Here is a 15,252-nt window from a genome sequence, read left to right on the forward strand (position 1 = left end):
GCGGAGTGCCGGTTGACATGGACACAGTAAATATAGCTGGGAACACTTGGCCAACGGGTGCTAAAGGTGCAGCTCGGTGTGATCTCCCTGCGGCTACAGACAATCTGTACATTCTGCATTTTAGATGTTCAGCTGACTCCAAAGGGAGTTACACTGAACGCAGTAAGCTTCACTTCCTCATTCACATCCAGCGTTACTTCAAGACATGAGGTCACAAGAAGAGTCAGAGGAACGGCCTCCTTCAGCTACTGATTTTCCAGGCTTACTGTGTTAGAAGGAGATGAGATTGACCTGGTAATTTATGCTCTCACGTTTAAGCCAGCTAACAAGCAAGTATAAATCACTGTGACCCCTGAAGGGATGCTGTATTTTAGCAGGTGATGTCCCTGTGACTGGATTCAGTGTCAGAACAATGGCTCAGTCTTGTCGTGTTTGTGCAGGACGCATTAGCTAACATGTAACTTCTTTGGATGAGGCTGGATTGTAATGACCAGAAAACCAGCTTGTGTTGCTTTGTAGGGAGAAAAGTGAAAGGAACAAGAGTGGAGAATGGTTTCAATGGTTTCTTCCTTTAATATAACCATGAGCTAACAAACTATTATTTATAGCCATTTTACGTATTCAGAAGAAGAACTGAAAGGTTTCATATGTTTTGCTACATGTATATACTGTATATACTGTACGTCCACTGGACTTAATTGCACAAGTTTTCTCTGAAATGTTATGCAATTTGACTCATGATGTGGCAGTCATTGGTTTGGAAAAGACAACTCAAGCTTCAAACAAATTGGCTCAATGTCCCTTGAATGGCATGTTTTGTGTTGACAGTCTAATGGACACAATTAAAAGCCGGTACTCTATTAATTTATGGAGCCGTGCAAGTCACTGCATTTTCCTACATCACTGTCCTGCAAATATTTCAGAATAAAAGCCATGTGTTAACAAATTAAGGAACTCTATCCACAGAAAAAATGCTAGAGGGCTTTTATTTTGAAACGGAAACCGTGAGAGTTTAAAATAAATCAAAACAAATAATTCACTCTTTTTTCTCTGAAATATTCTACAGGTATGGACATTAGTACATACGAACTGTAGTAATGTTGCTGATATGATGTCAATATAGGGTGAAAAGATCATTTTCATTGTCTATCTTTGCTGTAAACCACGCAGCTCTAACCTGTTACCATGGGCGCATCCTATGTGGTCTGGCCATAAGAGTGAATATAGTGACAAGCAAATTACTCTGATTGAAAAAAATAAACTATGTACACATGTCATTGTTTTCACTTGGCACTGAGATGGATTGTCCTTTTTGTTTTCTTTACAAAGTGTCATCATCTGATCATGATGTCTGACTGTATTTTTTCCTTTCCTTTTAGGTTCTAATCACCATCTACTGGCTGGGTCGTGCTGCTAACGGCTGTACCTCCTACAACGGTCCCACGCTGGACCTGAAAGAGTTTGACGGCCTGCTGTCACAGATGCGAAAGGTTTGCTCAGTCATGTTTAGTATTGTCTAGGCCTAAAAATATCATGAAAATCTAAAGTGCAGGGACGGTTTAGTCAGTAGTTGCTGTTGTATTACAAATCTCCGAGCAACCACAGCTGGTATAACGGGTAGAGAGGGCAGAAAACCACAGATTTGATCCCTGCAATAACCAAATGTCCTGACAAAACATATTATTTATTATTCTGGGATGCACTGAATGAGTGTGTGTTTGTTGAATGAACACAGACTTCTCAGAAATCCTCTCAGGCAGTGTATAACACCCCCCCACCCAAAGTCCAGGGATGACCTCTGTTAAACTGGGGTCTTGTGTCACTCATCCCGATCGGGTTGCACCCCTTTACTGACCCAAAGGGACAAAGAAAAGTTACCATTAGCAAGCCCCAAGACACACACACATACAGACGCACTATGTCAACCACTCATAACCATGATGTCACCCCCATGCGATTTATTCCACAATGTGACGTCTCGTTGCTGTTCTATAAACGGAGAGATCTCTGCCAACTCAGCAGAATAACTTTCCCAGATGTTCACGTTGCCTGCTGACCAAAACAAAGCCACGTTTCCATGAAACAAAAAAAGAGGTTAATAAAGTTAGAGTTGAAAATCAAGGAAAGCCCATAAGGTACACATATTAAAAATTAAATGGGCACTAAAAGTTCACTTCTGATGCTTATGAAATGGAAAACTGGACCTTTTTAAAAATGATTGAAGTGCAAGAAGCAGGTGAATGTGTGGCCCAGCTGCACTTTTCTCTGCTCACTTATGCTGTGTTCACACTACAAGCAACATAGCAACAGGCTACAAGTCATTTTCAATGGAAGCAGGTGACACGAAGCTTCAAACTCACGCCAGACACTTCTAGCTGTGTGACGGGTGTGACACGCTACAAATCAAAGTGGAGCTGGTCTCAACTTTTTACAGCACTCCAATGACGCGGTGAAGCGTCAACCAATCACATGTTTTTGTGTCACACTGTTGCGTACCATCTTAAAAAATGCCGTTAGCCAGTTCCCAGTGCTAATTAATGGCATAACTACGTCAATGAGCACTTAAGCAACACTTCAAAAGTGACTCATCAACAATCTAGCTGACTGTTATGTTGCTTTTGTCACTAGTAGTGTGAACATAGCTTTACTGTTAGTAGCTCAGGATAAGTGCATCACGTTAAAGAGTCAGTTCACTCAAATTAGGAAAAAGTAAACCAGCTCACTTACAACAGGTGGCATCTAGCCATTAATAGTTTTAATTTTGAGATATCTCTCTCTTAGGTTTCTCGAAACCTGGCCGGATAAAGCCAAAACTATCTGCGTTTTTTATATCTGACCTACACACCTTTACTGAACAATGTCACTGCTTCATCAAAGAAGGTTGAATGCCTGTGAGACAGAAATCCTGTGGGAGTCCAGCCGAGTTGATAACATAATAAAGAGTCTGTCAGAGGTTTGGGAGTTGCATAACAGACGTTCGAGGGTCAGGAACAGGAAGTCTTTTGGTAGACAGGAAAGGCCTTTCTCCACCTTCCATTAGCTGCATAGACATGTTTCAACTGTAGACCGACACAGGGAGGGGTCACTGAGGTGACGAGAGAGCGATAGAGAGGGATTTGAGCAGAAGAACAGATTAGAAAATGCAGAAAGGAAAGCAAGACGGTGGGATAGCACACAAACAAATTCTTCAGATATTGTTTGAAAAGGTTAAAATGAAATTCTCTTCACACAACACAAGTTAATTGATGTGCTTTGCATGAAATGTTATGCATCTTTCCTTTGTATACACCCATTTTACGCTAATCTGTGCATTTGATATAACCTGGGCTTTCAGGAGGCGGAGGAGGCAGAGAGCCCTAAACGCAGCATCCGGGACAGTGGCTACATCGACTGCTGGGACTCTGAGCGCAGCGACTCTCTCTCCCCGCCACGCCACGGCCGCGAGGACTCGTTCGACAGTCTGGACTCCTTCGGCTCACGCTCACGACAGACCCCGTCGCCGGACGTCCTGGTCCCCCGCGGCAGCAGCGATGGTAGGAAATAATCTATTCTTTGTTCACTTTTCAGTCATATTCACATACAACACTGGTTTGATTTGATTGTGAAAGTGTGATGTTTTGGTTAGAATGACATCCTTCAGATTAAAGGTTGCAGGTTAAATCTGTTCAACAGCCATTGTGTCATTTTAGTAATTCAGTAGTGGCTGTTTTGTTTGGGTCAATTGTTGTGTTCAGATATAGTATATAGATAAATGAGGTGCATTGTCCTTGTAGTGCTTCTGTAATAAGGCCTGTTGTTCTCCTCCCGGTGTTTTCACAGGACAACACCCAGGGCAGGTCAAAGGCTATTTGAAATAATGATGTGAATGATCTCAGTGCGATGCCTGTTTTGAAGCCAAGCTATGGCTATTGTTTCACTTTAGTTACAGCTTGCTGTCTTGTGAAAGATAAGAAATTCAGTTCAGGAGCTGCTGTTGTTGTCCGGGTCAAAATTGCGTAATAAACTTATCATGTTATTAATCCAGGAAAAAGACTACATAAACACCACAAGTCTTTGTATTCCTTTCTGCAAAGCTGCTCATGTCATGTCATGCTGCATGTCTATCAGTTCTCGGATCACCCTTATCTGATGTCAATCTGCAGTGTCAAAAAAACATGCACAAGCCCCTACTGTAGCTACAATAACAAGTGCTGTCACATCTGTTTTTGTTTCAGACACACTTCAGTTATGTGATGTTAACACAAGCTCAACTAACATGACAGCTGTGTCAGGTGACGTAAAACAGAAGGCATCTGATTTATTAGTCCCTCGTGGAAAAATTCCATTTAGCTGATAAAATAGAAGTGGCAAGAAGGATACACACATACCGGTCTGATTTGATCTAGAAACATAATAAGTAACTTGCTGTTTTTACACATCAGATCAGAGTCCTTTGAGAGGAATACAATCTGGAGACGGTTTGAACACCGTGAGACACTGATCCCCTGTCAGTGGTAGCTCTGTTTAAGAGTGTCAGATGAATGTTTAAAGGGGCTATATGTAAGAATCAGAAATTGCTTTAAATCAACATCAGTCAGCGTCCTGTTACTCATGCTTGTGCTCCTACTATGTAGACACAAGCGAGCATCGGTCAAAACAGTAGTTAGAATTGGCTGAAGTTTTAGCAACATTAGCCAGCTAAAACCACAATATCACTATATATTTTACATGTTTGGCAGTAATGTTAGCATTGCCTTTCCAATAGGAATTTTGCCAGCTCTGGGTCCGTTTTGAAACCCAAAACCAAACGAAGGTCCCTCCATTAATCGAAGGCCTGGCCGATGTTGATCCTAGTTTCCCCTCGACGTCGATCACGTTCCTGTTTTGCAAGACTTTCTTCACTAGATATAACTGTGGGTTTTTTTGTGCCTCTGTGGAGTTTGTGTTGGAGTCTGAGTTGTGGTTGAGGCTGGTCGTTTGTTGGCGTTAGCGGACTCCATTTCTAACTGAACGTTATCTATCGTTGCACACTGTTAGCCCTGTAGCGGAGCCAAAGAGAGTAAAGGCACTCGCGAGCGCGTATGGCGTCAAATCCGTTGGATTTTCGCTGGATTCGCTGGATTCTTCACATTAAAAGCAGTCTACATCCTGATAGAGGAAACCCAGAAAGTCACAAAAGGTCTAATTTTTTAAGTTAGGTTACAACCTGTTCACACATTGACAGTAAAATACTATTAAAACATTTAATTTGTGTAAAAACATACATACAGTCCCTTTAAAATTGAAATATAAATGTTGGTAGTTGTGATTATTGATATTACAATGTTGTTGTTTTTTACTTTGTGGAGCTAACTGCCCATCACACCTCCTCTTTGCTTCCTTTAATTCAACTGACTAAAAAATATCAACACATTGAAAAGTCAACTCAATATTTATTCCATAACTTTCCCTCTTATTTTGACAAATAACAGAAAAATAAATCCTCCCGCTGTCTATCTTTTTCTCCTTATTTTCTTCTTGGATTCTTCATTTCCCCTATAGAAAAAAATGTATGTTGCAGTAATTCTATTTTATTCTAAAGTATTTTTTTTCTATTTCTGCATCAGTGTGGGTTAATCTATTTACGCACAGTATGTACGTGAATGAATGGGTGCCTCAGCCATGGTGCGCGTCCAACCTCTCATAGTGTTAACGACACCTTTCAGTGAGGATTTCAAGCTCTGCCATTGACATCAACACAAAAGTGCGTCTATGCTGAGTGTTTGAGCCGGTTGTCCTGGAATATAACTCTTGAAGTGTGAAATGAGATGAGTGGCCGCGTTAGAGAGAGAGGAAGGGATGAATCATCCTGATGTAGTGAGACAAAGAAGAGATATAGGTGTGTTTGTATTAATGACGGCTCTTAAGTGGTTTTTCATCTGACACCTGACGGATCTGTCAGCAATGATGAAACTTGCAGCTTTAGTCGGCTTTGTTGTTAATACTTGATAGAATAACTCATCTCATGAAGTGTACTAAATGTGAGTTAAATTATCTTGCAGGTAAGAAGCTGTGCAGAAATTTACAGTTTTCCTTCAACATGTTTTTAGATGTCAAGTACTATACAAGGAAATTAAAGTATAATTGATTTCACCTTTCTTTTTACCCACTATTTTAGTCTATTTTGACTGACCGTTGTCATGGAAACAAGCTCATGCGCTGTGCCCCTGACAGATACTCTCAATTCTCGCAGCCTGCTACTTTCCATAAAAGTTGTGTGAGATACAGTACAGTTTGGTATTTCTCACTTTGATTTCTACACCTTCTTCTCTAGTTTTGCCTCCAAGTTTCAGTGTATTTTCCGGTGGTTGTACCTTTAGGATTCAGTCAATAGAATAATAAATAAATGATAGACTCTACTGATTTTAACACACACACACAGAGCTACACTGGTGGATACTAGTACAGTAAAGAATCCCAGATACTAAAACTAAAACAAAAAAGAGATCATAAAGATCTGACTGCATGTATATTGTTTATTAGTCTATGGTACGTTTTTGTCCAGACCATATAGTGGCATATGTAATTTAATGATTCCAAAATGGTAGCATAACAACACAATGTTAAGTTTTCCCATGACAAACATGAACTGCAAACAGCTGCCAATTTGTTTTATGCTTTGTGCTGAAGTCAGAAATAGAGTTTGGCTGCATTTAAAGGGCCAAACCAACCATATGCTGTCATTGAAAACTGTTCATTGCTCCACTTTATATGAATTTGACCCTTTTTAAAGTTTAATGATAGCCTGTAAACAGTTACAGAAATCGTCACAGAGCTCGATGTACGTTTCATCTCTGAACAGAGCAGAGTGAAGCCAAGCATCCTGTCTGACTGTGTTTTTGTTTTGAGGGGAGTGTAAAGGAAACTGCCGTCTCCAAAGCCCAAGCTGCCGTCACCAACAGCCAAACTAGCTCAAAACCTCGCTGGATGTTGATGTTTGCTTCTCAGAAATAAGGGGGAATAAGCCACCCTAAATATACTGTGTAAAGAAAAGCAATGTAATCATAGTTTTTGATAACAGAAAAAAAATATTAGCTCTACATCAGTGGCAAACCTGGCCCACACTAAAAGATGTTTTCCAATCTTAACAGATGTTGAAAATGCGAGAGACTTCCGAACAGATTGGAGGATGTAAAAAAAGACTCTTAACATACCTTACACCACAGGAATATCTGGATTAGAACCATCAAAAAATCAGGACTTTACTGATTACTGTCAGGAGGGTGGAATCAAGTCCAAAATCGGTTTGATTCTCGTGTAGTGAGCGCCTAGCATTAGATGGTGATGTTCAAAACGTCCAAAACGAGGGCCATTCAACAGTCACACTTTTGAATGACCTTGAACAATCAGGAGAAAAATCCATCGCAGCAGTGAGAGACAAAGTTTTCTTCTCAATAGACCAGAATGCAAAGCTGCTACAAACCTCTAGCTTTTACTATACAAGCATTACCACAATCAGTCTGTCCACCAACACATGTGACCCACAGCTGGTTAGTCACATTTACAAGCTGCTCATATGCTCACACACCCACCTGTGATGCAAAGTAACATGCTCTGTCATTCTGGAAAAATTAATAAAATGTTTCCCTAGGTGCTGGAGACGTGGGCTAACTTAAAATAAGACATAATGACAGCACATTTTCACAGTGACTCCTGAAATGCTTTGAACACCACAGATTGCTGCTATTGAGAGTATCCTACTACCAGTGTTCAGATCAGACCCAGGAGGCACAAACTGGAGGAGTGAGAACAGGATAACAATGCAGTTATCACCCAATCACAGGCAGCTTTGAGTACACTCAGAACAAGAGCATCCATTTATTCACATGCACACAAACTCGACTCAGGCAGGTTTTCCCTGCCCTAACCTTTTTAGACAAAGCCCTTTCTCTATTCAGCTCCGTAAACTGACTTCACCCTGACAGTAATTAGGGGACAAGGAGAAGAGTTTAATTCAATCTCTGAGAGAGAGATGCAATATTGTAGATGCTCTTTTGTTTGAGCCAAGTTTGGTAGATGGATAGTGTTGATAAATGAGACACTTTGTGCCTTCTGGTGCTCCTATAGTGGAGCCTGTCCTCCTCCCTGTCTTTGTTTGCAGGACAACACCCATTGCTAGTCCAAGACTAGGCTGTTTGAAAGAACAATCAAAGTGATGTAATTGAGATCTTTTTTTTTTTTTATAAATTGCCCTGAAGTCCAGTGCACAGGTTTTCTAAAATACCAGTTATCCAGTCTGTAAAATGTTTTCATTCTAGTGCTCTCGCATCGCATGCCTTCATGCCCCGCTGCTCATAACTCATATATTTAGATCAATTTTATCTTTTTTTTTTGGACACGACTCACATCCACCGTCAATATGAATTGACAGCAAGGTTGAAAATGCACATTCACAGAATCACAATTAAGTTATATTACATAACATTTCAATTTTGTTTCTTGAAGTTTTAAGTGAATTGGACAAGTTGTCCGTTCTTTCAGTTGCATTGTCTTGTCTTCTGTGCTGCTACAAATGATGATGAGGTGTCTGACAAAGGTTGGCTTGGATGTATATAGAGCTGCAACTGATTTTCTCTTTTATATATCTGTTATGTATAGGTTATATAAAATGTTTTTTAACATTTTAAGACATCACCATAGACTTGGTTGGACATTTGTTACTTTTTTCTGACCTTCTATAGACTAAACTATTAATTGATTAATCTAGAAAATAATCAGCAGATTAGTTAGTTGCATAGCATTTTATCAACTCAGGTATTCACTCTTGGTATAGAATCTGAATCCTTTCTAATCCCATTCTGTATCCGATTAGTTTGAGCTTTCAACATTTGCAAGTAATTAAGAAGATATAAGTAACTAAAACTCAACAATCTCTATTTTTCTGTCTGCCGAGAAGACAGAAACACTGCAGCTTTTAGTCATAGTCTAATTAATGTTCACAACCTGTAGTCACAACCAGAAAATGACAAGACATGATGTCTACTTAATTTGTTTTCCACAGGCTACTTGCGCCAAATATTGTAGGTCCTGATTGAGGATTAATAAATTGATAAGCTTATGATATTTATATGATATTCATAGAAGTTTAACTTGGAGATACTGCTCTTCTTTAGCTGTTAGAGAACTAATGAATTAAAATTTTAACTGGCAAAAATGACAGTCAAAGCTGGTTAAAAGTGGGATATGTGCTTCTTGCATGTTTTCAACATTGTTCTTTACTAATAATTAATGAGGAGAACTAAAAGTTACCATAAGAGATTTGTTGGTATAACAAATCCAGGTATCCGGGAACCAGATCCTAAATGGAACCGGCTATCAGAACCGTGGTGAAGATCAGTACTTAAAATTTTCTTCCAGATTTTGCTGTTCATTCTGCCTATAGAAAGATCTGTGTCGTATGATGGAAAAATTGGAAAAAGCATGAATACTATCCCAGAAAGTGTCATCATTTATTTCCCTTTAATACTATTAGAAATGATGAGGGTATTACTATCACTCTTCATTTGTAATTCTGTCCCCGCTTTCCAGTTACTGAAAGGCATATTGAACTGGACTCTGTGTCTTTTACATTTCCTGTAGTATTACTGCATGTTGATGATTATTGATGTAAATACGTTTCTGTGAAGCTCTGGTAAAGTATGGCACTGACCCATGATAAACGCTCCCACAAGCTTCAGTGTTACCATATGCGCCCCGTAAAGGCATATGTTGCTCCTTAAGGATAGATAGACTTGGATGGTAGAGTCACTCATGTTTCCAATTGATGGGCTAAGAAGAGTCATAATTGAACCACTCATTGTTGGAAGTGCAGATACCTCAAGGCCTCTTTTGGACCTTGATCTGTCAATCTCTTAGAACCACATAAAAAACGAAGAAGTCTATTGATAGAAAAGGAGGCTTTCACAAGTGCAAAATGTGACGTTAGTTTCCACTGAGAGCTGCAGCTGCATCCACATGTATCACTTCAGAACTAAGGGGAAGATTTTACGGTCTAGATCTGGTAGGAATTGTGGGTTTATACTTGGAAAATATATACATTGAGTCATAAATTCAGAGGTCATATTGTGTATGTGTGCATCCAAAGGGAGGGGAATCCCAGTAGCACATGTGCTGAACATCTTGGAGAGGAATTTTGAGAGATCTTGGGTAAAGCAGGGCTGCAGGTATCCATTACCTGCAGTTTCCAAACGTTGAATTAGGGTCAGCATTAGCAAAAAGAACAGCTTGATGAAGATGGATTGACTGGCATGCCAACAGTACATCAAAGGGATTTATCCTCATTTCTCTTTTCTGTGCGGATCACACATGAACATCTTGCGGAGGAATTTAAGACGCCAAGAGGGGAAAGTCCTTGAGCGATGCACTTCTGGAGCTCCAGGTGTTGCCACTGACATTAAAGAGCTAACAATGTGTTTCCGATGGGATACAGACAGACAGCGTGGCATCCTAAGTGAATTCTTCCGAACTGTAGGCTAGAATTTAGTCAGCAGGAGCTGCACAATACAAATTTTGTGATGATTTATGTTACTTGCTTTGTTTCATAAAAACAGGCCGTCAACCTGCTGGGGGTTGATTTATGTTCAGCCACTGGAATGCACTGCGTATAATAACACTGGAACAGCACTTTGGTGTTTTGTAAGCCTATATGATGGAACAGCTGGGGGGAAACTGAAGTGATGTTTTTATTCAGAGATTAGAAATCCGCAAAGGGACTGACTCTTCAATAGGGGTGTAATAAAGAATCGATACACATGAGTATCACGATGTTATGTTGTGCGATACTGTATCGATTCTCAGAAACACTATCGATTTTTAATTAACCTCTTAAAAACACGATGGCCCGCCGTCGGGCCCAGCCGCTATTCCATCTTTCAGAGGTTGTAGCAGGTTTTAAAGCTTGTGTGAAGTTACTGGTATCATATGAAACTATAAAACTTAACCATGTCATAACAGCTTGTCGAGAAGGAGGCTAAATAACACTCCAAAGTTACGCTAAATTTTGGCAAGGAAAAACTGGCATGGCGATTTGCAGAGAAACTTATGAGCACATTTCTGGTAAACACAAGATTTAAAGTTGTGCTTTTGTGTGATTCTTTGTGGAGAAACTCAGTTTCACAGACTTGTTGATTAAAACAACTAATCGTTAAGTCGACTAAGAATTTCTTTGGTCGAAAACAGCCCTAATTATTGTGCAATTCGGCTTGTTTTAAAGTCATCTGCAAACCTGAACTTGCGAACAAATTAGTTGCAGAATGATCCTCTCTGTGACACCATTAATAAACTCCCTAATTCCTCCCGTCTCCTCTCAACAGGCCGCGGCAGTGACTCAGAGTCTGACGGCGCCCCCCACAGGAAGATGCCAGACGTCCGTAAGGATGACATGTCGGCACGCCGGACGTCCGTCAGCGAGCCGCGAACCGCCATGCCCTTCAACCAGTACCTGCCCAACAAGAGCAACCAGAGTGGATACATGCCCACGCCGCTCCGCAAGAAGAAGAACGATAAAGAGGAGGGAGCGCGCAAGAGCTGGAGTACTGCTACTTCCCCTGTAGGGGGAGACAGACCATTCAGGTGAGTCTCATTGTGTTGTAGTAATTAGAAGGGAAAAATCACTGACACATAATACAGAGGAAATACTAGCACGTCATTTATTTTAGCTAGTTTAGATATTTGAATGCAAGTAAAAACTGACGAAGTGTATTTCTACAACAAGCTGAGAATTAGGGTTTAAATCAAGTATACACTATATTGTTATTAACCAGAGTGTAAAGCTTCTCTAATCTAATGAAATGCTGTTCTCTGCAACTGAACTCAATACAATGCTTTCATGATGTAAAACGTCTGAATGAAACATTTAACCCCTTTACATGATAAAAGATTTCTTCTATAAAACATTTTCACATACAATATTCAAAGCAACTGTGAATATTACATGAGGTGTGTGGTCCTGAATGCTGCTGGAGACGATCAGGAGGAGTGTTATTACGTAATAAACTGGTAATCTGGGGACATGTTGGACAACTGTGACCTTGTTTTAGCTTGAAATGGATTTGCTGAAGATAAAACCTTTTTTTAAATTAAAGGTTGTCGTGAACTCTGCTGAAAATGCATTTTGACCAGAAAATGTGCAGCATGGTTATATGAGGATCTAGTCTCCTTCTTGCATGTTCTGTGAGTTTACTTTAGCAGAAGAAATTCTGGACACAAAATAATTAAATATGGGTGGAATTAGACCATGAAGTTACAGTATTTTTAGAAAAAAGTGTCCGATTGACAGAATGACTTTAGATGTTGGAAAATAAATCATATGTTGTTTATTATTCTCTATGTCTAATACCCACCAACATCTTTTTTGCTTAATTCTGTGTTGTTAAATGATTTTGCAAGAGAATGTGTCGCTCATGTCAAATTGCAGATTCATGTTTACACTGTTGATTATTGTACATATGGGAGTAGCTGATGGAGGCCAGATGTTTTCATTGGCTCTGACTCTGATTGAAGAGAAAGTGTGAAATATGCTGCATAGACGAGGCAGATTACAGTATAGTCAGATGGTCTTATTGGCATTTATTGGTTTGGCATGTTGAGAGCGCTGGGATAACAATTTTTATTCTGTTAAACATTTCATTGCCAGTGTCTCTCCTCTCACTGTACAAGATTGATATTTCTGCTGGCTTTACGGATTCATTATAGTGCTTTGATCCGTTTTAGTATCAGTGTGTGCAGTGTTAGTGGTGTGTGTGTGTGTGTGGTGTGTGGAGAGTGTCAGGATTTGACTAGAAGTAGGTTTTGAAGGATTTTGTTTTGAGGTTTGGACTTAGCATTATTTAGCCGTAGCAGCAGCAGCAGCAGGAGATCGAATATATTTAATTAAAAGCCAAATATCTGCAGTCTAATTAGTCTTACACCAGTGTGTTTACGTTTCCAAAAAGTGCTGCGAGTGGGTGCATATACAGTAGGGTAGTGTGTACTGTGCAGGAGTTATTCCTGCATGTATCACCCAGCGTGTGTTGTTAGTCTGTCTTTCATTCCCCCTGTTGTTAACCTATCATCCATCATGTTGCATCAAAACGCATGTATTAATTGATTTTGCATTTTTTTTATTTTTTCCTCCATCTCCTTCCTTTGCATCCGTCATGGTGTTTTCCCTCCCGCCTCCCTTTACGTCTCGTGTGTCAACCTCATTTTCCCCATCCCATTTTTCCCTCCATGTCTCACGTCCATCATGTTGTGGTCATCCTCGTGTCATTGTTGCTAATGTCGCTCCAATGTGATGATTACGTCGTCCTTTCCTGTGTGTGAATGGGTGATCTAACAGTCCAAATGAGGTTCCTAGCTTAGACGACCCACCTGGGGAGTTCCCCAGCCCGTCCCCCACCCTATCCCCCGAACTCCAGATACAGATTCAGATGGACGAGGAGGAAGGGGAGCAGACTGGCTCCACACTTTGCATTGAGGTCCATGCAGCGGGCGTGAGGAGGAGCAGTGAGCCTCTGCCCTGTAGCCTCCCCCAGCCCCATGCAGATTCCCCCACGGAGACTGTAACTCACCTGAAGGTCACCTCTGAGCAAAGGTTTACCTTGATTTATCTTTTTCTTAAAACCCCAAATCAGCAGCCCAATCCCCTTTTGATCGACTTGATTCTGATTCATAATTCCTCTAAATTAACCAAATCTAAAAGATAATAGATTGCCTCATAGAATTTGAAACTATTGGTTTAGATTTTTCTAATGATTAACTGTTGATCTTGTTTTCTATGTTGTTGTTTTTTGCATGTTGCCCTTAAAGGGGGGCTACGCCGATTTTACACGATTGAAAGTCTGTTTACAGGTCTTGGGGAGTACTGCTGCATATGTCGTTTAACGCCTTTTGTGTCTCCGGAGGGGAGATACGTGAAGTCTGATAAATTGCCTTAAGTGATGTCACTTGAGTCAGTGTTGGTTGAAGCTGAAGACAAGTTTGAAAATTAGAAGAAATTGGGGGCTTGGAGTTAGAAAGATGTGTTTCTTAGTGCTCTGTAGCCCGCTGCTCATCTCTGCTGCAGGTCAGACGATCAAAGCTACATTAGCCACTACTAGCATAACACACCTGAATCTCTGACTGAACTGTCATCGGTCGAGTTGTATTGTGGGTAATGTAGGAGCCAGGTTTTGACCGGGAAGAATCACATACTTTTTCTTTTTACTTTTAGTACATACTGCAGCTGCCCTTACAAAGTACGTACTGTCGCGTACAGTTTGAATACTATTGGGACATACTACGTCTTCATAACATTGCAACTTGAACTTGCTCATATATCGGCTTCACAGAGGATTGTGAGTCAGAAAAGCCAGAAAAGCACGCTGGCTTGCAAACTGCAAAATACGAACGGATGTAGTATGACATCCTGGTATTTTTGGCATACTGCAATTGACATTCTATGTATTGGGACATACTGAATCTTTTTCTGGAATACTAAATAGTGTGGCAGTATCGGTATCAGAACGCACAGATGATGTCTCCGGTGCTGCTGCTTGATTTTTCGATGTAGATTTTATAGGAGTGCAATGCTGAATATGTGGAGAATTCTTTTAATGTTGGCCATGAATCGACTCGAGTCAGCAGTGTTATTGCAGCTGAACTTTTTTTTTTTTTTTTAAAGACTCAGTTCCCCCAAATCAGAGAGGAACTCATCTACCGTAAGGGACATCTAGCAATACAGATAATTTCAGCTTGATGTGCAAAATTTGAGATATCTGCCACTGAGACTCCCGCCTGCACCACCATACAGTGAAAGTGAATGGAATTCCATTTATTCCACTTAAAACACTGAAAAATTACAAAAATCTCAACAGCACCAGCACATCTGTCCAAAAACAATGTCCCAGTTAATCGGGGTAATCCTGTTTCTTTGGTAGAAAATTGTTTAAATTTGTACAGCTGGTGTTACCATCCAGCCCTTTTACCTCTTTGGCACTGCCATTACCAGATCATGTACAATAACCTTATATTTTAATGTTATAAAAATGTTCCAGAATTCACAAATATGTAGGATATTACTACTGACATTCATGTAATATTACGTCACAACGTCTGCTGTATTAGCCATGTGTTTACTACGTGTTTATTTGCACATAGAGCGGGGAAGTGAGATCGGATCACAAGTGGTCACCCAAGACGCATGCGGAAAGGCAATGCCAGGTGTGAACAGACGTACTTAAAGCTGTCCACTTGTGATCGGATCACTCAGGACGC

The 15,252-nt window shown here is 40.3% G+C and overlaps 2 protein-coding genes across 17 annotated transcripts in view; one reads left to right on the top strand and one right to left on the bottom strand.

Moving 5' to 3' along the window:
- Positions 1-15,252, bottom strand: part of fgfbp1a (fibroblast growth factor binding protein 1a) — a 303,976-nt gene that overhangs the window by 144,418 nt on the left and 144,306 nt on the right. The window lies entirely within an intron of this gene.
- The window catches only part of LOC141775594 (LIM and calponin homology domains-containing protein 1-like), a 94,493-nt gene that overhangs the window by 52,533 nt on the left and 26,708 nt on the right, over positions 1-15,252 (top strand). For 9 of the 16 annotated variants that reach the window (XM_074649097.1, XM_074649093.1, XM_074649091.1 and 6 more), the window contains 3 exons: positions 1,380-1,499; positions 3,335-3,533; positions 11,331-11,589. In XM_074649097.1, coding sequence (XP_074505198.1) covers positions 1,380-1,499; positions 3,335-3,533; positions 11,331-11,589 — 578 coding nt within the window. The remainder of the gene's footprint in view (positions 1-1,379; positions 1,500-3,334; positions 3,534-11,330; positions 11,590-15,252) is intronic. The other 7 variants (XM_074649092.1, XM_074649100.1, XM_074649102.1 and 4 more) reach the window with 1 other exon arrangement.

This window comes from Sebastes fasciatus, chromosome 10, assembly GCF_043250625.1.
Source record: "Sebastes fasciatus isolate fSebFas1 chromosome 10, fSebFas1.pri, whole genome shotgun sequence".
NCBI lineage: Eukaryota > Metazoa > Chordata > Actinopteri > Perciformes > Sebastidae > Sebastes > Sebastes fasciatus.